This window comes from Hippocampus zosterae, chromosome 1 (assembly GCF_025434085.1).
Source record: "Hippocampus zosterae strain Florida chromosome 1, ASM2543408v3, whole genome shotgun sequence".
Classification (NCBI taxonomy): domain Eukaryota; kingdom Metazoa; phylum Chordata; class Actinopteri; order Syngnathiformes; family Syngnathidae; genus Hippocampus; species Hippocampus zosterae.
In genome coordinates this window covers 19,627,934-19,653,802 of record NC_067451.1, presented here as the reverse complement: position 1 = coordinate 19,653,802, position 25,869 = coordinate 19,627,934, and the positions used below count along the sequence as shown (strand labels likewise).

The 25,869-nt window shown below is 40.7% G+C and overlaps 1 protein-coding gene across 14 annotated transcripts; it reads left to right on the top strand.

Annotated features, from left to right (window-relative positions):
* Window positions 1-475: 475 nt before the first annotated feature.
* stx3b (syntaxin 3b) lies at window positions 476-22,640 on the top strand. 14 transcript variants are annotated; one of them, XM_052069525.1, is made up of 11 exons: window positions 477-889; window positions 12,602-12,676; window positions 12,751-12,850; window positions 13,413-13,487; window positions 13,685-13,755; window positions 13,846-13,954; window positions 14,044-14,117; window positions 15,563-15,697; window positions 17,619-17,729; window positions 21,958-22,038; window positions 22,124-22,640. In XM_052069525.1, the coding sequence occupies exons 1-10, from the start codon at window positions 860-862 to the stop codon at window positions 22,033-22,035; spliced, it is 858 nt and encodes a 285-aa protein (XP_051925485.1). In that variant the 5' UTR covers window positions 477-859; the 3' UTR covers window positions 22,036-22,038; window positions 22,124-22,640. The 14 variants fall into 14 exon arrangements, 11 of the variants coding, with proteins under 11 accessions (XP_051925482.1, XP_051925485.1, XP_051925484.1 ...); XM_052069508.1 differs by lacking the exons at window positions 17,619-17,729; window positions 21,958-22,038; window positions 22,124-22,640 and adding exons at window positions 17,291-17,401; window positions 19,989-20,108; window positions 20,380-21,265 and having other exon boundaries at window positions 478-889; XR_007963035.1 differs by lacking the exons at window positions 17,619-17,729; window positions 21,958-22,038; window positions 22,124-22,640 and adding exons at window positions 17,291-17,401; window positions 20,380-20,544; window positions 20,652-21,265 and having other exon boundaries at window positions 479-889.
* The last annotated feature ends 3,229 nt before the right edge of the window (window positions 22,641-25,869 follow it).

Genomic DNA, 25,869 nt, shown 5'->3' with positions numbered 1-25,869 from the left:
TCTACAATATTTCTTTTTTCTTACGTAATAATCTTGTCCCCGCTGATACCAAGATACTGCAACACTGATCAGGATTTACGAATGCAATTTGCATGACCGCTCAAAGTACATTGAGCTATGTAATATGGTCTTTATGGGCTGCCGAATATTACTTTGCATCACGCATCACCAGCTGCACACATCTTTTACTGTAGTCTGTGAAGATGATCCACAAATGCATTTAATCAATCTTAACAATTTGAAGCTAGTTGTGTTGCCCAGTCAACATTTTTGAATTTTCATTCATTCTCTGGATACCAAAGATTGATTAAACCTTTAGATAATTTGATGGAACTGGAAAGGATTGTCTCATTTTTATATGAATTTGTGTCATACCGGGAGCGCATTAGAATGTCCTTCGTCCCACGACACCGAAATGCACCGGCGGCGCAGGTGGCTGTGGGCGTGGCTTCATCCTTGTGCTTTGGCATTTGTCTGCGCATGCCCGAGTGTGAAAAGTGCGTTGAGAATGATTACCGGCGGAGACCAGCGGAGAGAGATTATACGGCTCCACGCAACTGTTGTTTTAATCCCCTGAGCGAGGAGATTTGCACAGGAGAAAACACTGGCTTCGAACCCAGCAGCCATATTGTATGGAAAAACGAAGAGAGGACTCTATTTTTCAAAAACAAAAGTTAAGTCTTTGGTCCAACAACCCTGACAAGACTTTTGACTTTAAATTCTTCAAGGCCACTGGCGGTGGGTTTCATGTCGGACAGCTAACTTCGACAGCTGGTTGAGGAGGAGACCGAAGCGAGCGTTCTCAAATTATTTGAGCCCAATTATTTGTGTTCGAGGCGTTTATTGAACACGTTGAAATATGAAGGACCGATTGGAGCAACTAAGAGCGGTGAGTCCTAAGAATGCAACGTTTTACTTCTACTTATCTCCTTTATCACTAGAACTACACATCACTTCTGACCGACGTTATTTAAATGATCTTCACTTGGGGTTCCGAACATGTTTAAAAATATTAAATATTATATTTAAATAAATATTAAACGAGCCTTCGGGTAACACTTAGATTTCTATAGTGCCATGTGTCAAGCAGACACGATACAATTCAAATATCGTACTGATTCGAATTGCTGTCATCAATTTGCATGTGACGTGATCTATATGGTATATCCCTTAATCTTCTTTTGAGGCCGTGATACCTGATTACCTCGTGTCTATAGTGAGTAATCAAATTAAATAAACTTGGTGAAAAACTGGCCAGATATGTAATGCTTTACAGCCATTTGGGCTATTGGAATCAATTAAGGAGGTCACTTGGTATGCTCCTTCCGGGTAGTGACTTAATTTCAAGTCAGGAAGCAGAGACTAAGTTTTACTACAGCACCTGCTAAGAGAGAATGCTAAATATATGGTTACACACCAAAGGTGGATTGAATACAGATCTGTATTGCCTTTCTTTAGCATTCACATCACTGAAACTATCATTGACAGAATCATATGAGACAATATAACATGGGGTGAGGCCAAACGTTATTGTGTCATGTACCAATTCGGGATGTGTTACCATAGCTGCATCCAAGTCCTGGCCAAATATTTGTTGTGTTTGAAGTTGTTCAACTGTGGTATCACCCCAGGCTTCTGTGTCTCCCACAGCTGGCCTGTTTTTCAGGGAAATGAAGAACAAATAGCAGCTGAGGCATGTTGGGAAGTTAATAGGTTTGACCCTACTGGAGCACATATATATCTCTATTCTCTTTTTCCAACCCCTGAACTCAGCTCATGGTTTTATTACCAGGGCAATGTTCCATATCTTAATATATTTACTTTCTGGTTGTGTATCTCTCATGTGATAAGCTTTCTGAGGTTACCTGACATTTACCTGTTCTGTCTTTTGCATCTTTTCCACGACTTGCCCATAAAGCTTTTCCAGTCTTCAAACCATGTACAACTACCTGGTTCAAGCGATAGCAGTGACATAAAACTACTTGTCACTCATTGGTAGAGCATGTTTGTCATCATTGTTGCACCGCTTCTTAGCAAAATGTTCATGGAAAGGCATGCAAGACAGTTGAAATGTAACATCCTGCATATAAAGTGGACGCCAATTATTCGAGGGGCAGGATTGAGACATTACTAAAAGTTTAAGTTTGTAATTATAATTGCCTATTTTAATAGTTTAAACCATAGACATATGATAAAGTGGGGCGTTCCAGTGAATAGCACGTCCACCTCGTCGACCTCACAGTGCAGAGCTCCGGCCCCCCTGTGTGGAGTTTGCATGTTCTCCCCGGGCCTGCGTGGTTTTTCTCCGGGTACTCCGGTTTCAACCCACATTCCGAGAACATGCATGGTAGGCTGATTGAGCACTCAAAATTGTCCCTCGGTGTGAGTGTGAGTGCGCATGGTTGTTCGCCTTTGTGTGCCATGCGATGGGCTGGCAACCGGTTCAAGGTGTCCCGCGCCTACTGCCCGAAGACAGCTGCGATAGGTTCCAGGATCCCCCGCGACCCTTGTGAGGATAAGCGGATTGGAAAACGGAAATATGATAAAGTATGATCGTAAAACACATCACTACCACTTCAGATGCTTATAAACACCTTTTAAATGTTCCTGTACTTTAAAACAAAAAAACAAAACCGTAAACCGCTTAGAGCTTGGAATGGAGATATAAGATGTTAAGTATTAATCTATCCATGTCAACAATTCTGATGACAGTGATGAAGAAAAATTGCTGTAATGGTGTAGTGCTGTGTAAAACAATGAATATTGGGCTGCACAATGAAGGGCAGGAGTTAGACGAATGGCAATCTGTGCTGGTATGAAAGTTCACCGCTTTTTTGCTTGCTTGGCCAATGTAGTAGTGAGAGCATCGGTGTTGACTGACCTGAAACTGCTGGATTCATCGAGCGGATAACTAGCTTGATGTTTTTGGGGAGTGGTAATGGTTGACAGTAACTATTCATTTTCTCAACTAAAGCGATGCTACAATACAATAAATATTCTACATACTGTAAAATGTATTATGAAATTACCATGGGAAAAAATATACAAATATGACTTGGAGATGGTTGGTTGTGTCGTGTTTCTCTCAGCTGTTGAATTTGTAATTGTATTTGACCATGGAAGAAAAAAAAGGCAAATAGGACAATTTGCGAATGCTGAACTGCGAATATAGCGGTCATTTCTTTTTTATTTTATTTTTTAATATAAAATATAAAGACTATTTGACTTATTATACAATTGCACGGCAGTTGAAAATATTAATACTGTACATTAAGATATCCTTTTTTTGTCCCACACTGGGGAAATTTACAGCCTCCAGCAGCAAGAACGTAGGTAGAAGGAAGAAAGAAGAAAAGATTACTTGAATTGCCTGTCTAATGAATAAAAGTAACTGTGGAACTGATTCAAAGTACTGCAGAATGGCTTCTCAATCATCCAGGCATTTAAAATCCTGCTCAGATTGTGCTCCTACATTAACGCACAAGTCTCGGACTTTACGCCGCGGTGGCATTCTTGTTCCTGATGTGTCTTGTGACCTCTGTAACTTCCTGTTGTGTCATTCATGTGCTTTCCACGATTTATGGAAACACATTCGGACAGTTGAGCATTTTAAAGAGTTTTGGAGATGGTAAATGAAAGGACTGGATTGGTTAACTGGATTCCAGTGGAAGGGAAGTTCTCATATCCGTTATCAGTGAAAGGCCTCAGTTCAGCTGTGGCTGTAATAAAGACAAAAAGTATAGCAAATGATGAGATGGACGACTGATAGGTGGATGGAAATTTTTTAAGGGGGCAAGAGTTGTCTCAATTGAGTTCTGACATGAGCAAGGCTTCTTGTACCTATCCACCACTAAGTTACATTTGTTGTGTACTGTACATCATCAGCTTCCTGCCTTCAATTTGCTGAGTGAATGGTAGTGGAAGGAAGTTAGCAAATTCTCTTATCAAGTTCATTCAGGCCTCAGTCTGATATCCTTTGGGTTTCATATTCTGGGCATGAGTTGCTGAGGCATCAAGAAAAGAAAAACTTGTAACTAGTGTCTGCAGTTGGGCCAAAGTCAAATATCGAAAGCAGCAATTGTCAATCCAAATTAGAGGTCATGTGCTGAATGTGAAAGGTGTAAAAATAGAAATATCTGATAAGGGTAAACTTTTAATGTACTTGGAATACATCTGTGTAGTGTCAACCATGTGCACAAAACACGCCTTAACATAGTGCAGCTTTAAATATAAGGTAAGCAAAGATAAGAAAAACTTAATTCGTCTCACAATGGAGAAATTCCCACTTCACAGCAGCACAAATCATGAAAGGGAGAAGTAGAAGAACAAAAAGGTCAAGGTCATCTTTATTGTCAAATATATAAAGATAAGAAAAACTTAATTCGTCTCACAATGGAGAAATTCCCACTTCACAGCAGCACAAATCATGAAAGGGAGAAGTAGAAGAACAAAAAGGTCAAGGTCATCTTTATTGTCAAATATATAAATACAAGCATATTAAAATAGGTGACTGGGGGTGACATCAGGTTTTCAGGTCTGTCTATTCAATAGCCTGAAAGCAGTCGGTCGGAATGAGCGGTGGTACTGCTCCTTCTTGCAGCGCGGGTGCATCAGTCTGGCTGAAGGAGCTGCCCAGTGCTGTCAGGGTGGCCCGGAGAGGGTGGGAGGTTCTGTCCATTATAGCTTTTAGCTTGGCTAGTATCCTCCTGTTGCCCACCTCCTCCAGAGTGTCCAGGGAGACCCCATTGTGAGGGCTCACCTAATTTCTCTATTTGCACCTTAGTAAATCCTCATTCCTTGCTTTTCCATGTCAGCGCCTCTCACTAGAAATCCTATCAAGGCGACATGGCGATTAACAGAAGAGCGAGGTGGTAGGAGGGACAAATGTTTGCGAAAATGAGATGCTTCTTCCGAGGTAACGTAATTTGCCAGAGACTGCATGCAACTTGACCAATGTCATGAATCAGCCGTCCCCGCAGGTCAAATATTCCCATCGTCCTCTTTATGCCTTAAGTTTCAAGTGGGATGAAAAGTCAAATATGATCAACACTGTTATGCTTCATAACGTTGCAGATGCAGACACGATCATGTGTGGTCTGTCCTAACCCATCTCGCCCTGCCTCCCACTCGTCTTGCGCCCAGCGCATTTTTGGAGTCGGTCATAAAATGCATAGTGTTGAGAAATTTGTGTTAGATAGAATGCAAAAACAGTTTGGTCCCATCAAAACCTTTCATTTTCTACATGTGGTTAAATAATGGCAGCGTAAATGCAACCAACCATAGAAATAGGTGGTTGGTTAGGCATGGTAAGCATGAGTCAGTGAAATTAGGTCATTTAGGAATCAAATACTGCCCAAAATAGACATTTGGCTAAATATGTGTATTCAAACTAAAATAATTAAGGCATGACAGAAAGAGAGGATTAACTTATTTTATTTTGAAGTCCTGCGTCATTTGTGCCCCTGCTCAGAGAGTGAGCCCGCGCGGTGATGTGAGGGAGGAGAAGAGAAGCATCAGTAAAACACACAAAAATCTCAGTCAGGTGGCTAGGCAAAGCAAGGAACTACTACAGTATTTGCATATTATCCATCCATCCATCCATCCATCCATTTTCCAATTTGCTTATCCTCATGAGTCCTAACTTTGTGCTGGAACCATTTACTTACTACATACTTTAGAATAATTACTCTTTAAAATCACTCAGATTGCACACAAGTTTGTGATCAATACATTTGATCATGGCTGTGTTGCAGCATGACAAATTAAGCCAAATGTTTGTAATGATTAAGTGTAAAACCTTTTTATACATATTGGTCAATTGCACGCACAGTCAAAACAATGTATACATCATTATTTATCTGCACTCCTTTACATTTTGTCATAGATTTTACACCCTGTTAGGTTCATGTTTTACTCCGTTATGTTTGTCTGCCTTAGGGTGGAACGTAACTGGGTGGATTTTTTTGTTTGTTTGTTTTAACTAAATTAGCCATAGCTCTGTGATGCAGCCCATCTCTACCTATCCCACTCTGCACACCAATTGATCTTTAATATAGGTATGAAATGTGTTTGAAATTATTTAAAAGATATTTCTTACTCTCTTCACAATTCATCATAACATGACACCACAAAGACAGAGAGGAGGTTGGTGCTTAGCTTTCTTTGTTCTTTGAAATGCCTGCCAAAGGTGTGATTGCAAACACTGATTGTGGCATTATGGAAGCTTTTTAGTTTTTTAGCTTTTTAGTTATAAGGGGAAAAACACTGGTGGAACACCACTTTGAGGACACTCAATAAATTGTTCTATGCAGTATGCGTAGAGAGGTTTTAGTATGATTTATACAATAATGAAGTTACATTTGTATCTTTTTTATATAAATAATTACATGCCTCAATTAAACAGAAAATGTGCTTTGGGGACACTGTAAAAAAGGAGCACATGTTCCAAAAATAGTTTTTTAATAGTACAGTAAACAGAGTTTGCATACATTGTTTTGTGTTAATCCTACAAAGATATATGTTATAAAAGCAGTTTATCATAGACATCCATCTATTTTCCGAACCGCTTGATCCTCACTAGGGTCGCGGGGGGTGCCGGAGCCTATCCCAGCTGTCTTCGGGCAGTAGGCGGGGGACACCCTGAACCGGTTGCCAGCCAATCACAGGGCACACAGAGACGAACAACCATGCGAGCTCACACTCACACCTAGGGACAATTTAGTGTGTTCAATCAGCCTGCCATGCATGTTTTTGGAATGCGGGAGGAAACCGGAGCACCCGGAGAAAACCCACGCAGGCCCGGGGAGAACATGCAAACTCCACACAGGGAGACCGGAGATGGAATCGAATCCGGTACCTCTGCACTGTGAAGCCGACGTGCTAACCACTGGACTACCGGGCCGCCATTTATCATAGACATTTAATTTATTTAAAAAAAAAAATCACATATACATTCTGGGGACAGAAAAGTCATCAAGAGCCAGGAATGACCCATTCACACTTGCGGGAATAGTCTTAAAATGACCTAAAATGCATGGTTTTGGAAGCCAGAATAACTGGACAGAGCGTACGGAATATTACACTCCCAAGTTTTTGAAAACAGTGCGTGTTTCCAGGTGTTTGTTGAATTAGTCATGTGTTTAATTGATGTCATGTAGGAAATCATATTCTCCTCAACAGTATCAGCATCTCATATACACCAACATAATTTTGCTACATGGGGAAGACACGTGAGTCGACACCAACTTGCATTCATTAAACCCTCTGGCAGTGTTTGACGTTTTGTTAAAATCGGTTGAGCCTTGCCACTTTTGCCATGCAATTCATCAACCTTGCAGAAAGCTGCCACACAATCTGCATTTGCTGACTTTGTGACTTTTTTGAGGCGCGCAAAACGTTGGGTGTGATCAGGGTCAGACTAGTGTATCTGCCGCAAAGCTGCTAATGAGGAGGCAACTCCTTCCATATTGCTTCAGCAAAGTAATGTTTTGTTTTTTTAAGGTGCTCCGTGTAACCAATAATTGAGTGTACGGCTGCAACTAAATATTATTTTAACAATCGAAAAATCGGATGATTGTATTTTCAATCTAATTTTGCGGCATGGAAAAATACAGGACCGATATGTCTGATATATATGTAATTGCTTTCATACATATTTTAACATAACATTGATTTGTATCTCTAATTACTTTAAGTGCATCAAGTAATGCAAAACATGTTGTAGAGAGCTCAAATTTGTTCCTCCCGGATTTTCATAGTGGCCCACCCCACCCTGTCACTCCCATACTATGGAGACACACATTTGTTGTACAGCATTATGTTGTTTCACATTTCTTCAATAATAGTTATTATACCAGATTAAGTTTGAGCTGTAAGCATTGGGAAAGTTGCTGTTGCTGGTGAGGCTACTCAGTTTGCCTCCTTGTTGGCATGGGGGAAAACTAAGTGTCTCAAGATTGGTACACCAGTCTGGCTTCCCTCTCTGGTGTGCAGTTGGTGACCCATACCTGCCCTCTAGCTGTGGGGTCTTCTCCTCCAAAGGGGTCGGCAGGTATGTGCCCAGGCCCTGGTTGCCCCTTGATGACCCGTCATATACGCCACCTCTTCTTGATCCCCAACACACCTATGTTGACATTCCAGCTCTCAAGGTGTCAGAGTCATATGGAATGCCACTGCTCACAGTGACTGTTCTTAGCCATTGGTCTTCAATGCGATGCGGCCTTGCGTCGGCAGTGGAATCACCAAGGGGGAGCGCTGATGTGCATCCTTCCACACGGTGACCTGCTGACACGAGAACATTCGCAATCTTATAATAATAATAAATTGTATTTACAAGCGCCTTTCAAGACACCCAAGGACACTTTACAATAACAAAAAACACAAAACAATACGTCTTAAATGTGATGCTTGCTTTTTGCTCTTTCATATGAAATTTTCCTTTAATTTGTTGCTTTGCTGTTCTATGTCTTTATCTCTGAAGACATCACGGTTACATTCTCACGGGCTGGGCGTTCAAATCGTTTAACTGGTAAGTCAACAAAAATTAGTTGATGCAACAGTCAACACATTTAACAGTTTTGGTTGCGTATGGGGCCAATAATCAGAACACAGCTCTCCACATCAAGCAAGAATGAGGGGTGGGGGGTGGGGAATCCACCCACATAGCTTCTCCATTTAGTGTTCTCAGTTCTCAAACGTTTATTGAATGTTAGTAATAGAAAATGTTACACAATGGTCAACATGACCCCGTCACAGCTTTTTAGGAACGCGTTGCAGCCATAAAATTCAAAATTAATGATTTGCTGAAATCAATATCAATTTATCAGTTTGAACATCAAATATCTTCTCTTTGTAGTGCATTTAATTAAATATAGGATGAACATGATTTGCAAACCATTGTAATTACTTGTAGTTAAGACGACATCCAACATTCATTAAAATTGGGTTTATAAATACATTTGACTTGACTTGGCATCTCTGTTTTATAGTAAACTACTACTGGGAGTAGCGAATAAACAGCTTGAAGCAGCCAACAATGTTTTGCCTCTCATTTGGAGGAATGAACAGCTTGAAGCAGCCAACAATATTTTGCCTCTCATTTGGAGGAATGGATCACAAAATATCGCTACAAGACGGCACACATCCACCCTGTTATGATCTACTCTGTGTTTGGAGCACACTTCCTCCTCACGTAGAACTTCACCATTTATTTAACCTTTATTTATCCTGGTTAGGTAATTAAGAACAAATTATCTTCCTTTGCAATACTGACATGGCAGCAGAAAGCAGAGTAAATATACAGTAGTTTCAAGTGTTGTACCATCTCCGTGCTGCTCCCATTCTGTGCTTTGCAAAGATTGCAAGCAACACTTTGTCCAGCATTGATTGTGTATAATGACATGCTCAGACACTTTACTATAGATGACTTTCACCGTACAAGCAATGTTTGGGGGCAGAAAAACATAAACTGGCTACCACAGGTCCTTTAAGTTCATAAAAATCCATAAAAAATAAGTTGTACAATTATTATATATATTATATATTATAATGAAAATTGTCCTTAATTAGCAGGGGAAGCTTCTAAAAGCAATAAAAATCCTTAAAAAATATTGATTCGAAAATAAATTGAAGTTTTATATTTTCTCAATTTACATTACATTTTTCTTACTTATCTGTACTTTATTGAGAATGAATTCAAGTTTTTTTCATTTTTCTACCTGTAGGAAAATTAAAATTTGACATCCAGTGTTTCAAATACAGTAAAGGGTTAGCTGATTGCCCCTAAAAATAAAGATGTGCCCTTCTTTGGCAGCAATGATTTGAACACCAGCTCAGTGATATGTGGCTTTCTGTTCAGCCCGCATATTGCTGAGCGGGCATTAAATCCACTATGAATCTCTTGCTGAATGGAGAAAAAGTCCTTAAAAATTGCTAAATTAGCCCTCAAAGGTCGCAGGGGACTGTTCTGTTCTGGCTCCATTCCTGTTCATCCTCTACACCTCGGACTTCAGACACGACACTCCAAACTGCCACCTTCAGAAGTTCTCCGATGACTCTGCGATTGTTGGCCTCATTACAGAAGGGGACGATCGGGAGTACAGGGGACTGACAAAGGACTTTGTGGACTGGTGCCAGCAGAATCTCCTCCAGATCAACCCTAGGAAAACTAAGGAGTTGGTTGTGGATTTCTGCAGGAAAAAGTCCTCACCAGCACCGATGAACATCCAGGGTATGGACATAGAGAGGGTGACCTCCTACAAGTACCTTGGTGTTCTTCTCAACGACAAACTGGACTGGTCTACAAACACGGACACCCTGATTAGGAAAGGACAGAGCCGACTCTTCCTACTCAGGAAACTGAGGTCTTTTGGGGTTCAGGGGTCACTCCTTAAGACGTTCTATAACTCGGTGGTGGCCTCGGCCATCCATTATGGCATTGTCTGCTGGTCAGGCAGCATCTCGGCACGGGACAGAAAGAGACTGGAGCGACTGGTCAGGAAGGCCGGTTCTGTCCTGGGTTGCTCCCTTGACACTCTGGAGGAGGTGGGCAACAGAAGGATGCTAACTAAGCTAAAAGCTATGATGGCCAGTCCCTCCCACGCCCTCCAGCCCGCCCTGACAGCACTTGGTAGCTCCTTCAGCCAGAGATTGTTACACCCGCGCTGCAAGAAGGAGAGATACCGACGCTCGTTCCTACCGACTGCTGTCAGGCTGATGAATAAAAAATAACAATCATAATAATTAAATGATGTGAAGGAAAATTGTAAATAGTACTGCGATTTATCCATTTGTGTTCATATTGTATTTAATTGAAAGATGGTTGTTGTTTTTTTTTCTCTTTCTCCTTTCTTCTTTCTACATACATTCTTGCTGCTGGAGGCTGTAAATTTCCCCATTGTGGGACGAATAAAGGATATCTTATCTTATAAATAAAAAGCAAGTGGAAGAATGGGAACCCTGACATGGCGCAACTTCTGCCGCTCCTTCTCTATGCCATTTTATGGCGGCAGGTGACTAGCGTAATAAAGACTTGACACATTACCAATTCGCAGCCCTTATTGAGCAAGTCATACAGCACAAAGGAACACCAATACAATACAATACATGCTGATTTATATGGCGCTTTCACAACAGCGGCAGCTGTGACAAAGCGCTTAACAAAACGGTTCACATAAAGTCAAATAAATAAACACAACACATAACATAAAACACGGACAGTCGTGCAGTCCTAACCACTTTTCCGTCACACGCTTTGTTGTTTGAAGCAGTTTGAGATGAAAGAGTTGAGAATGTAAAGTGTCCTTTAACCAGTGGTTCAGAGTCGTCATGCTCAACATGTGCACACGTCGGCTCAAAGTCAACAAGAAGCTGTAGCATCCATTGACGAAAAAAGAGATTGGTTCACTTCTCTTGTCGCATAGAAATCCATTTCAATTCCAAGCGGCGACTCGCGGTTCAAATACGCATCGGCGCTCTGCGCCTACGCTCCTCTTTCCCCAGTGTGGGACAAATAATGTATATCTTAATCCTCAACTTCAGCAGCCATCCGTCCCGCCGCACCAACGCCGACTGTCCAACAGCGCCGACATATCCACTGAACAAAACGGGGTTGTGAAAAATGCTGCCCATTACAGGCGCAAAAAACACAAGCGCCCCAGGTCTGTCCAGCACCGACAGTCAATGGCGCCGACATTCCTCCCAATCAAAATCTGTGCTGGTACAGGCGTGCTGCCAAGAAGGCGCAACCACCAAGCACAGATACTTCTCCTTTGACGAATGTTGTGGCCAAAAAACGCTGAAAACAATCCATATCAGGTCCACACGATGAAACCACAAACAACATGTGACAAAACAAAAGACCAAAACACCAAAAAAGAACAAAAAAGCAAGCCTCCTGAAGAGCACTTGCCGAAGGCTGCCTACTCGGGCGCCATCTCCTCATTCCTTTGCTGTACTTAGATGCCCATCCATTTTTTTTGTTAATCAGACTGTTAATAAAGGGAGGAAAATTGTTTTAATTGATTGACATCATTCTGTGAAGAGAGTGCGGCTAGCTGGTAGAGTCACAAGAAAATTGTAGCATCCAAACTATATTTCAAGACTACTGGGGAATATTTTTTTCCATACAGTTTTTGTATGCCCAAACAAGAGTAGTGTACACTATACATACAGTATGAACTGGTTTAATCACCTTACATTTTAAAGAAAGGTTTGCATCTTGTATTAGATGAAATTACTTTTAAAAGAAAAATTGGGGTTAAAAAATGGACAGAAACTATCCAAGCTGCTGTTAAACAGTAGCTAACACATATGGCATCTAATAAATGTAACATACAGTATTGTTAGTTTATGGTGACAAGTGGAAGAGAGCATGAGTGTCACTGTGTTCGTTGCACCACACAGTGTGGTTTGGCGATAAAATGCCACTTCCATGAGTAAAAATACAAGTGCTTTTACTGGTCTCTATATGGATGGAAACTTGGGAGCTCCTATCATTTCTTGGAATAACTGCATAGAATGTCTCATTTAGTTAGTGAAGTAATGGCCACACACTTGCTTTGGCTTTGAAATGCTGACACTTGTTCTGCTTTTGCGGATTCAGACATGTAATCAGGACGATGATGAAGTGGAGATTGCTATGGACAACGCAGCCTTTATGGATGAGTTCTTCTCCCAGGTGAGCTTTTGAAAATGTTAAGATCACTGGGTTTCAGACATTTGCATACAGCTAAATTGCCTTGTGTGTTTCAGATTGAGGACATCAGGAACAGCATCGATAAAATTGACGACAATGTGGCTGAGGTCAAAAAGCTTTTCTCTGTCATTCTGTCTGCTCCCACGTCAGATCAAAGTGAGACTTCTCAATACCGCAGTTTCATGTTAAGACCCTTTTTTATTTGCCTAGCTTTCCTATGTAAGCATGGTTAAATGTTATATTTTCTATGTTTTTGCCACCACACACACACACACACACACACAATGTGAATGATGTTAATATTGTTGAAATATGTCTTGTATATATGTGTAGTTATGGTCAACTCATTTAGCTAAATAAAAAATAGTTTCTGTACTGTATACAATAATGCAGTGTACTTCAAATGCACTAAACTGAGCTATTAAACTCATTTTAATGGCTCAGTTACAAAGGAGAGTTTTTCTCTTCAGGAAGTCTGAATTTTTGAGACAGGTTTTGTATTGGAATGTATTAGACCTTGCGGGGATAACTAGTGTTATGTCTGGTGAGTGCTGTGCACTACCTTGAGAGTGCCGCAGGTTTTCCATACCCACACGGAAATACACATTTGTTAATTCAATATTACCATGATCATAAATGTAGGGTGGCTTCAAAACGGGTTGTTTTAAAGGTAAAAAAATTTGAATTTATTTATGAGAAACATGTCTGTTCCTTTCAGAAACACAGGATGACTTGGAAGCAATCACCAATGACATCAAGAAAATGGCAAACAACGCCAGAAATAAACTCAAGAGTGAGCTTCGACCCTTGACACACACACACACACACACACACACACATATTCATTGGCATTAGAGTGCCTTAGTTTGAGGTTTTGTGCGTACTCTTTATATAGTCATAACTGGATTTAATTAATTTGAATTTTTAATTAATGCCACATTTGAATGCTTTTAAGTCCAATTTATTTGAGTAATCTGAATTTCTCTGCAGCCATCGAGAGGAATTTGGAGTCAGAAGAACAGGAGAGGGTGTCAGCTGACATGCGGATACGTAAATCACAGGTTAAAAACATGATTTGACATTCGATTATGAATCGCAACCCCCCTAGCCCCCCCCCCCCCCCCCAATCATTTTATGTTACTGTTTCTCAGCATGCAGTGTTGTCTAGGAAGTTCGTGGAAGTCATGACAAAGTATAATGAAGCTCAGGTGGATTTCAGGGAGAGGAGTAAAGGACGTATTCAGCGACAGCTAGAGATCAGTGAGTGATGCCTCTCAACAAAGAATTCAGGCAGAGGTGTGACAGGCATATGGTTTCATCTCCAACAATTCATTTGCTGTGTATTCCAGCCGGAAAGGCGACAACAGATGAAGAACTTGAGGAGATGTTGGAGAGCGGCAATGCTGCTGTGTTTACTGCAGGGGTGAGTGTGGTACCGTTTTGTTGCACTTGGCCTTCTTCATTAACAGACTTGAATCCAAGCTGCCTGTGTCTCATTAAAACACAAAACAACTGGTTAATGTTTAGCTTTGGATTTAGTCTAGGGAACTCAAAAGTCAGTTGCCATTGTTCAGCCTCAAATCTAGCCTGGAAAAAAAAGCCTTCGAGAAATGTCATTGTTAGTTTTACTGCACAAATGGCAACGGTGAGCATTATCATTGCCCCTGACTGATGATGTATTGATCTCAATATGGGAAGAGAACATTTTTAATAGTTGTCACAGCTGACTGCTGCTTTGAAATATGTTTCCTGTGTTGTCTAACACCATTTGAGGCTGACACAGAGAAGGGATCAGAATAAATCGAGCATGTCCAAGCTCAGGTTACTCAATGGCCGCCGTCCTCCGTCACTTATAACAAATCCTGATTATTTGAATCAGGTGTGTAGGAGTAGGGAGACATAAAACACGCAGGACAGCATCCCTCGAAGACTGGGTTTGGACACCTCTGCAATATATGAATGCATTTGGACAAATGTGTGGCTTTTCCTCCTTTTCTTCAGTTTTCTCTTCAATGCAATTCTCTCGATGTACATGCTTGTACCGTTGTGTACGCGCGTTTTCTAAAAGACAAGGAGAAAAGAGAAAACAAGGGTCAGTAGGCAAGTGCACACAACATAAGATAAAAAGGTTCACTTTACGAAGCTGATTTATCCAAATACTGTTAAGTTAGTAATGTTTAAGCAGCCACCACATCACTTCCCTTTGACACACTCATCTGATGCGCTACCTGTTGGGCTGACGCTAACTTACTATTTCACAACACGCGTTCACGAATGAACCTCATATCACACCACTCCAGTAAAAGAGACCGGGACTAATCATGACAATAGGTTAGCATGCACGTGCACTTTAATGATACAACTGACAAGTCATCGAAGCGCACTACTGACACGATACTGTGCACCAGTTATGCTCAGACTTTACATTGCCAACATTATTAAAATGCATGCCAACTTGAAGTGGAAGCCAAAAATGTTACGTGAAAGTAGACCCCGCTTTTCGACTGGCTTAAAAGTTAACTCAAATTTTCTTTACGAAAATACACCCAATCCTCCCTAGTCAAAACACTGGCATTCTGGTTAATATTGCGTTTGTGGAATATTAATAAAGCAGTGAATTTCACCTGTACGTCTCTATCTCAGTTAGCAGGCATTGTTGCCACTTTCTGTCAAATGAAAATGACATCACAGTTGCTCAAGGCTCAGGTAGCGACCAATCGCAACTCACCTGTTTACTAAGTTTGGTCTTGTGACTTTTGCAAGCTGATACGTGACAGCGTTTATGACCTGAGACTTATTATTTTTCTTAGGGATATTGGGGGGCTAAAAAGGGGAGTGTGTGTTAAAATGTTTGCACCAACTCTGCAGATTGTGGACTCTGGCATTTCCAAACAAGCCTTGAGTGAGATTGAAGCCAGACACAAAGACATTGTTCGTCTGGAAAGTAGCATCAAGGAGCTGCACGACATGTTTGTTGACATCGCCATGCTGGTGGAGAACCAGGTACGCCTATTCCCCAATCCTACTTGTCCATCATGTCTCCCAATCATAAACAGGTTAGTCACTTTCATCTTTACGCTTTGGACTTCACACTTGGCATTCATACAATACAATACAATACAATACATGCTGATTTATATAGCGCTTTCACAACAGCGGCAGCTGTAACAAAGCGCTTTACAAAACAGTTAACAAAGTAAACTAATAAACACAACACATAACATAGAACACGGACAAGTCATGCAGTTCTAACCACTTTTCCATCACACGCTTTGTTGTTTGAAGCGGATTCAATGACTTCTTTCCCTCTTTTTTCTTTTGTGTGCATCCTGACCGCATTCGGCTCCTTTCTGATCTTCATGTGCTGCCTGTGTTGATCTCTGACGGTCCATCTTCCTTCTGTCTTTTCCAGCGCCATGAAAATTTCCCTTTTCCTAATACTGTCTTATACCACCTCCAGCTCATCGTCACTCATCATTTATGGGTCAACATGAAAGCATTTTATAAGACTCAAACCATCAGAATTGCTCTCATAGTTAGCCTTTGCAGCCATGTTTTTTTTGCATATTTAAATATGGTATAATAGCTTATATTTGCTTGCATCATGCTTTCTGAGTGGAAGTCTCGATTGAGGTAAGGGACTCTTGTTTCTAATTGCACTGTTTCTTTAGAAACTCTTTTCTGACTCTCTAATTTCAACTTGCATACTAGTGCATTTAACAAAACACTGACAAATACTATTTGCATTTAACCCCTCAAGTACAATACTGTACAGTGGTGCCTTGAGATGCGAGTGACCCGACTTCGGAGTTTTTCTAGTTATGAACCATTGCTATGAGAATTTTATTTATTTTTTGTTTCCACTTCCAAGCATAAATTTGAGATATGAGCGCTGTTATGGTGGCTCAATTCACTTCAGTGGCAGATGATGAACAACACCTCAAAAATGGGGGTTCATGGAATTTTATTGCCATACCAACACACAATTACACGATATGGCACAAAATTCAACACAAGAGGTCTCATCAGACCAATAAGTCACAGGAATGCAGGGGGGGTCAAAGGTGCGACGGTCCTCAGCATCCCATTTTGGGAGCCAAAGAAACCAGCCTCCCCAGCACCTGGCCGTATTAGAAAAATACAAAAAAGCACATTGATTCAAAGTCTCAATGCTTTTTGCATTCTGTCGCAGTATATTGTTTGACTTGGTCTCAAAAATGCAAATGAGTGATTTTTGATTATGTGGTTCAGAAATAATCTTGATAAACATCTTTACTTTATTTGTTAAACATGGGCAACAACAATTAGTATCTACATGTATCATTTTTTGAATGGTTGTTGTCACAAACATCACATGACCAAATGCAGAAAACAGCTATGCCCTGATTGGTTGTTAGCTGAGCCCTTCGGCACTGTGATGCCATTTTCAGTTGACAGCAAGTGGCAAAATGGCCGGCCCCCTAGGGTAAGATAATTTGAAATATGAGTGAGGAGCATGGCCACTAACTGAATTTAACTCATATCTTAAGACACTGGTGTATTTTTTTTTTCTTGTGAATGGTCCTTTATTCAATTGACCTACTTATATTTTTACAGGGTGACATAGTAGACAACATAGAGCAGAATGTTTCCAAGTCAGTGGACCACATCATGGTTGCTAAAGAGCAGACCAAAAAGGCTCTAAGGTACCAGACCAAAGCACGCAAGGTAATGTTATCCGGTCAACTGATAGTCACTTTGACTTCCTGGTTTTTTCCTCACTTGTTCTGACTGCCCACTCTTTGTGGCCCTACACACACACACACACCCAACCACATACACAGCAACTACAATCCGTTCATCTCAACAAGCCCACTCTTATGTGATGTATTTTGTTATGTATTAATTAATTCAAAACTGCTCTGGACATCATGCACCACAAAAGGGGGGAATGATTGACAGGATTGAGAGCAACATGGACCAATCGGTGGGCTTCGTTGAGCGAGCAGTTGCAGACACTAAGAAAGCCGCAAAGTTTCAGCAAGAGGCCCGACGTGTGAGTTACTACCGTGGAAATCAGTGGTTCTGTTTCCCAAAAGCATGCAAATCATGTGATTTTGTCTCCTCAAACTGCAACATGGCAAGGCCTGAGCGTTTCAGCGTTGTTTTTCTGTAGTTGGGGATAACTATGATAAAATGAAAGCGGCCATACGCTACAGCGCAACAATAAGACATGTGTAGCAAATATGAACAACCATTAGTGTGTGTAGTGTTATTTGAGTTGAGACTAATTGAAAACTCAAAATCAAGAGCATTCAGCTCAACTCATCCCAGTGAGATCTCATACAAGAGCTGTATGACAAATTCTGCCTTAACAATGAGATTGTTGAATTTGAATTTATTCAGTTTTTTTCCGGCATGCAACTCCATTACAAGCCGTTTCTAATACTTTTTACTATAACTGTCAAGGGTGAAAAATGTGGGCAGGATGACCAAAAGAAGATAATGACTGACTCCACTAAACTCGGTCACAGGTCCAGGAACACACTACACGTTTACAACATGGTAACCACCAAATTTTATTTGCTTTTCTTTTCCCGAGTGGCAATGGGTCATTAATTAGATGTAATATTTTGTAGCACTACAGTATAAAATACATGCAGTCACTATCAAGTGGATGCCTGCTATTCAGGGGGAGAGGCAACGGGCAGGTCAGCAATTTGCGCAAATCTGTAATCATTGATACCCATTAAAATGAAAAAAATAAGCTGATGAACATCCAAAATGCAAAAAATAAATCAATAAAATAATTCAAAACAAATCGGTGAATATGCGACTCAGAGGCTGCTAAACAAGTATGCAGGTTTCCACTGTATCTCCGCTTCTTTCAAAAATATCCTATAAATACAGGCAAGTGCACAGAGAACAAATTCCTCTTGAAGTATGCTTTTGGGAGATCAGTGCCCATCCCCGGACCCTCACTGTAATCCTGTCTGTTCCTCTGTGATTCCACCACCCCAACCACAGTAAAATTAAACCAGACTCATCCATACCACATATATGAACGCGTACAGACAAACATACTCCTTTCTATACTTCTCTCTGTGTTTGTCAGTTTGTGTGTTTTAAGATATGTATTGACCTGCCAAGGTAAGTCAACATTGGTGACAATATTGATTGATTGCTTTGGTCAACATTAGTAATGTTTATTTTAATGTTGATTTTGACAGCACTTGTAATGTAACTGGTATTTGATGTCACAAGCAAGCTCTGATGGGAGTTTTGATATGGACTGTGTAGTTCTGTAAGAGGGAACAGCAACAAAGTGCAAGTTCATCTTGTGGAACAGACCCACTTCCTTCTATTGACTTCAATTTATGAGTACAGTCACTATCATTGATTCTATGAGTTTGTGTTGAATCTTTGTTGCATTTCCTCAAATTGTTGGCGTCTATTTCCTCAATATTTTGCTTACAAAGGATTATAAAATAATGATGGGTAGGTAGATATTTGCAAAGCTGTAATATTCACACTTATACACGCTCATTAATAACCAACCAAAAAGTAAGACAGCATTGAGAATGAACTTGAAAATTGTAATTGCACTTAAGCAAAACGAAGAAAACGGACTACGGTGTTGGCATGTTGTAAGTAGGCATGAGCACGTATCCGATGCCTAAGGTTTGTTAATAAAAATATTGCGCTTTCACAGTATCGCGGGATTGCAATTACAAAGTACAACTCTTAAATATCTTATCTGTCCATGTTTGGGTCAATAAATTTATTTCATTGAACTTTTTATGTAAATTGATCATAGTAAAAAAGGAACAAATCAAATTAATTGTTCATAATAAAATCAAAATTTAGTACAACAGTAAAAGTACTTAATATGTTGAAAATTGATAAACTCCGTCTTGTTTAGTAATGCCAGAACCGAAACGAACGACTTTCGTAACTGGTTGCAAGCACTCATTTCGAGACTGCATTTTAGTAATATAGTGTATTGACGTTAGCCTGAATTTTTCGAGAATGATGAGTGAATTACAACTTCCCTGTAGAATTTCCGAAAATGAGTCATGTATTTGTTTACTTGTTCAAGTGGATTACACACCCATCAATTTACCGGTAATTGGGACATGCCATCTGTTATATTGGAGGCCACACTCTGAGGAAATATGGTATGTCTACTGCTGCACTGTGCAATCGCCCAAAAACCCCCAAAAAAGATTGTGACGTACACAAATAAGAGTCATGCAGGATGGCACGGGATTGGCGGAAAGTTCTCTTGAAGGGTCCCATCTGTACTTCCCAACAGAGATGGGTGCAAGTGGTGCTGATTGTTCTGGTCTTGCTGGCCGTGCTAGCTCTCATAATCGGGTTGTCAGTGGGCCTGACGCGCAGCTGACGAGATGTTTGAGTAAGACGATTGCTAAGGGTGAGTAACTCAGGAGCAAATAACCTCTCACAAAGGGTGGAGGTCTTCAGGCTTCTTTTAAAAAGGGTTTGCATGGCTTTGCTGTCCCACCAAGGCTTTGTGTTTAAATGACTTACTGTATGCGTTTGTGGTGTGACGCTTGGGACGGGTGGGTGTTTTCTCTCACTTAGCCGAGCAAATGAACAAAGTGGTGCTAGTGGCAACAGTGTTTCCTCTCCTGTGCAAATAGAGACTTTGATCTTGTGCTAATTATTGTTCTCCCTCTTTGTAGAAGATGATCATTATCGGTGTCATCTGTGCAGTGGTCATTATCATCCTGCTCGCCATCATCCTCTCACAGACTCTATAGCAGGACCTCGGTTATCATGATCATCTTCACTCCATTCATCACCCATGTGCAAACCAAAGAACAGACTTTGACAGCACTGTCGCTTGGGTAACTCTAATTCATTATCTAGTTGAACATCTGAAGGAATGGCTTGTGACACAGACTGATTTATGAGCTTAATTCCCTGAAGCTAAAGGCAGTTTGTTCTGCTTCAGATGAAGAAGCAAGACTGGCGATGAGCCACAATGTAGCGCCACTCCAGTGTCTTTTTTCCCCCCCATTTTGTCGTGCAAGTGGTGGAAAATGACTCGATCTGCAACAGGTTAAGGACCTGACTGTCAAAGCACATCACCTCCCTCCTTATTTTTACTATTTGCCTTCTATGAGCCTTGGACACATTTCACAATGAACTGGGAATTGCAAGGTTCTTGGGAGTTTTGTCACATTCACATTGTTGGGTTTTCTCTTTGTCGCCAACCTTGAGCCTTAAATATGCCAGTTTAGCTGAAAAATGCACATGTGAAGTCCTTGCTCTTCATTGCAAGTGTGTGAGCAAACAAGCATGCCATAATAAAAAAGATTTTTAATGAAAGATTTTAATGCCAAGGGCTAAAAAGCCCTCAGGTAGCACCACGAGTAACAATGATACCAAAAATGTTTGTGAATTTTTTTTACTTAATGCTGGATGTGTCTTGCTAATAAAGTTGCACCAACACAATGGACATCATTCAAAACTAGCCTGGCTGGTGGCTTTTCCCCCCACACCCAACAGTGCTGTTTTATTCAAATGAGTTCATGAATTTACGCAAATAAAATACCATATAAAATATTCCTACCATCAAAGTGTTTGTTTTCTGAAAAATGATTTGTTCCTCCCATACATAATTTTGTGAAAGTAACTTGAGGCAACACACTTGGAATAAATAAATCTCATATTGTGTTTTGTTTTATTTTTGCGGAGGGCAGCAAAAATAATCTAATGAACTCTGATGGTTTATATTTCCGAGTCTCACAGATGGGTTTCTCTGCATTGAGCCTGCTCGGTGACTGCAATCAATGAGTAGAACAATTGCAGAGTGTTCCAAGAGGCAATGCCATTCAAAGACAGACACGTTTCAATGTAGACTGTGGCCTTTTAAAGGATGCCTTCATGTGTATAAAAAGAAAAAAGCAAAACGGCGGGAAACAAGGGGACAAAATTATTTGATTGTACTGTTTTATGTTGACAAGTCAATTATTTAAATGCAAATGAAAGACATTTTCTGTGAATGGCTGGATGAGTCGCCATTCCCTTGTAATCTGATGCCATCTGGTTCATTTGTTGATAAATATGATGCACCTTTCAAAAGTGATAGAAATGTCCAAGGAGAGGTAAGTTCCTTTTTTCCTTCTTTCGATAATCCAGTACTCTTTTACACACGCACACACTTTCCCTTGGTTTTCCGTATCCCCAGTGACTGTGCCCCCATGCATTTGGAGTTTAAAATGCTGGAATAATTATTTTACGTCCCGTGTCTACAGAAGAAAATGATGATAACTCTGTGCTGCGCCATCATTGGAATCGTGGTGTTCTCCTATCTCTACAGCTTCTTCTCATAAAAGGTATCATTCATAAAAACATGAAAGTATTAAAGAAAAAGAAAGTTGTCTAAATATACAATGTTTTTGTCTTGTGCTTGCTTCAAAGAGGATATCACGAAGTAAAACAAACGTCTCCTTACCCTGATTGTATTGAGTGAATGTAATTGATGTGTCCCTGTTTGCTTCTGTACTTCCCCCTGGACATATTGTTTGATTCTAACCGTTTTATTGCCACAAGAATCGTGTTTTTGGCACGCTGCACCACACCACGCCCTAGTGGTAATGTAAAAAGGGTTCGATGGTATGAAATATTTTCCAAGCGTAAAACTGTTGGGGGAGATTAAGTTATCCTCTGTCGGATTTAAAATGCAGATTACACGTGTTCAAATGACCACTCGGGTAGGAGTATTATTTTAAGACTTGATGTCACGATAGTCATGACGTGTGCGCGCGCGCGTGTGTGAGTGAGTGTATGTGCACGCGCGTGTGTGTGATTGTGTTGTGCGTGGCGTGCTCTCAAAATGCGCGTTTTTGTTTTGTCGCCTCGAGTTGTCACTCATTCCCTGGCAGCCTGTCAACCCAGAAAAGCGTGTTATGCAATAAACGATGGCTGTGCGTTGTAACAGCTGGTGTGCGTGTCTTTCTTCGCGAACTCTTTCTCACTGCACTCTTTATACCTCACGTCAATTTCTAATCATTATTCTCTTGTTTTCCCGACTCCCAAAATATGTCGTGCGCTTTATCAATACTGGAAAATACCATCACTGTCTTTTTATCCCTCATCCTCTTGAGTTGAAAGAAGAGAACAACCCTGCGCCGTCATCACAGAGGGGTGGGGTCCAGAGAATGGTGCGCTCGATTTTTCACCGGGGAGCAGCCGACGTACAACTTTTCGAGCACGGTGCCACTCATTTTCGTCGCTGTTGTTTCACTCGTAGGGCATCTATGACTTTGAAACCCATCCAAATGCCTTCATCCTAAGAGGCAAACACAATAAACCCTGTATTTCATTGTTGTTATGTAATTCCTAAGAATTATATCACCCTTTATTTTCTTTTCCTGATCTGGACCTCAGCCTCGAGTTTTGACACTGACTACATTAGAATCTTTCAATAATTGTTCAATTAATTGAGCCAATTATTTTTGATCAACTCAAATTATGATTTCATCTCATTAAACAATCGGTGTTTTTTAAAGTGTAGTACCACCAGTGGTATGAGAAAGAATCACTGAAATATAAAAAACTGCATGAAGTAACCCACTATAGTACATTTGTTAAGTACAGTTCAATTGTATCTAACTTTTAGGGAGAATACACTTAATTGATTTTTTTATTAATATTGTTATATGTAACCTTTATTAAGATTAAGATTAAGAAAACCTTTATTAGTCTCGCAATGGAGAAATTCCAGATTCACAGCAGCAAAGTTATGAAAGGAAGAAGTAGAACAACAAAAAAATAGGAGCTGCTGGAAAGGCAGCCACTCTCGCGGCGCCATTTTGAAGTCAAAAATAACAAAAATAACACAAGACAACACATAGGACAGAGACAGTCGTGCAATCTTCACCACTTTTCTGCATACACTTTGTTGTCTGAAGCAGTTATAGATGAAAGAGGAGAGGATCAAAGTGTCCTTTCACCAGTGGATCAGAGACATCATGCTGAAAAATGTGCACACGTCTGCTACAAGCAAAGTTTTGAAAGCAAACACGAAGCTGTAGCGTCCATTGACGAAAAGAGATTAGTTCACTTCTCCTGTCCCACATAATCCGCTTCAAACTCCAAGCCGCGACTCCCAGCTCCAAATCCGCATCGGCACTCCGCGCCAACGCTCCTTTCTTCTCATCGTCGGCTCCTCAAGACCTCCATCCATCCAGCCGCAGACCGTTCAACAGCACCGATCTCTCCGCTGAACAAAGCGGGGCTGTGAAAAATGCTGCCCATTACAGGCGCAAGACACAAGCGCCCCGGGACTGTCCAGCAACGACAGTCTTTTTTTTTTTTTTAAATGAACACGGGCCTATTCCGCAACTGTATTTTAATGGTGGACATGATGGTGGTACTTGGGGTGCATTACGCATTTTCTGAGGTGGTAATCAGTGTGAAAAGTTTGAGAACCACTGGGTTCGTTGATAAAACAAAATACTGTACTTACCAAAGAATGACCCAGGACACGGTGGAGAAACAGTTTCTCCTGGCTGGCCTGCAAACAGCTAGGATACCCTCGGGAGAGCGAAGACTAAGTGACTGTGAAAGGTGTTGCCCCCGCGACCAGACCCCTGATCAGCGGACGAAAATGGATGGATGGAAAGTAATATATTAGTAAAAATAATATTTGGATGTACATTGGATGTGTGCCTAAACACACATATATACAGTATATATGTACTTTTTTTGATACCATCGCTTTTTGCAAGCACATCAGGATTTTTGAGTTGTTTTTGAAATTTAACCCTTCAAAGCCAGCGCAATACACACTTTACCACCCCATCCATCCATCCATTATCTGACCACGCTGGAGCCTATCCCACCTGTCTTTGGGCAGGAGGCAGTATACACCCTGAACTGGTTGCCAGCCCATCGCAGGGCGCACGAAGACAAAAAATATTCACACTCATAATCACACCAAGGGACAATTTAGAGCAGGGGTGCCCAAACTTTTTGGATCGATGATCTACTTTTCGATCAACTAACCTCCCGGGATCTACCCTTACCAACACACGCGCGCGCACACACACACACACACACACACACACACACGCACACACACACACACACGCACACTCACGCCCACACACACACACGCACACACGCACACCATGATGAGAAACAGCCTGAAACTGAGACATGCGATGCACTTTTGCAGCCTGTTAACTATCGTAGCTCACACGTACCGTTTTAAAGAGCTTCCCAGGGCCCTCCTAGATTCCTATTCTTTGCCCGCGCCCTCGGTGAATTGTACACGAAGCAAACTGAATGAGAATAATGACGATAAAAGATAGAGCGCAACAGTTCTGATCACAAGCTGCAATTGCAGACTGCTTAGAGCTAACAACTTCCGGTGATGTAATCACGCACCACCGTAAATTCAAGATTTACCTGCTTTATTTTATTTTTTTAATGTTTTTATTGGTGAAAATGAGACTGATAAGATGATTAGGGTGCAGTGTACATTAACACAAAAATATATTACTAACATGTACAAAGACACACGTTGTGACAACGTGTTTTTTTTTCTCCTCCACACTCCTCGGATCTACTTGGTACCTGTCTTAGATCTACCAGTAGATCACGATCGACCTAATGGACACCCCTGATTTAGAGCATAAACTCCACACAGGAAGGCTGGGGCTGGAATCAAAACCACGACCTGTGCATTGTGAGTCGGACATGCTAACCAATGCCCCCCTTAGATTTTGCCATTGGTTGTAATTTGTAGCAATGATGACGTTTCAGAAAAAAAAACACCTGTTGCTGAACCAAAATCTTAATTCACAAATATAATTAAATACTGTATAGTTATATAATATTATTATTATTATTATTATTGTTGTTGTTGTTAACAAAATATTATTTTGAAAGCATGATGAGCTAGAGAGCAGATTGGAATCAGAAAATCATCTACAAAAGTTGACTTGCATCTCTCATTAAAATATTTATTAAAATTAATCCTTGAGCCAGAGACTGTTACACCCGCGCTGCAAGAAGGAGAGATACCGACGCTCGTTCCTACCGACTGCTGTCAGGCTGATGAATAAAAAATAACAATAATAATAATAATAATAATTAAATTATGTGAAAGAAAATTGTAAATAGTACTGAGATTTATCCATTGTGTTCATATTGTATTT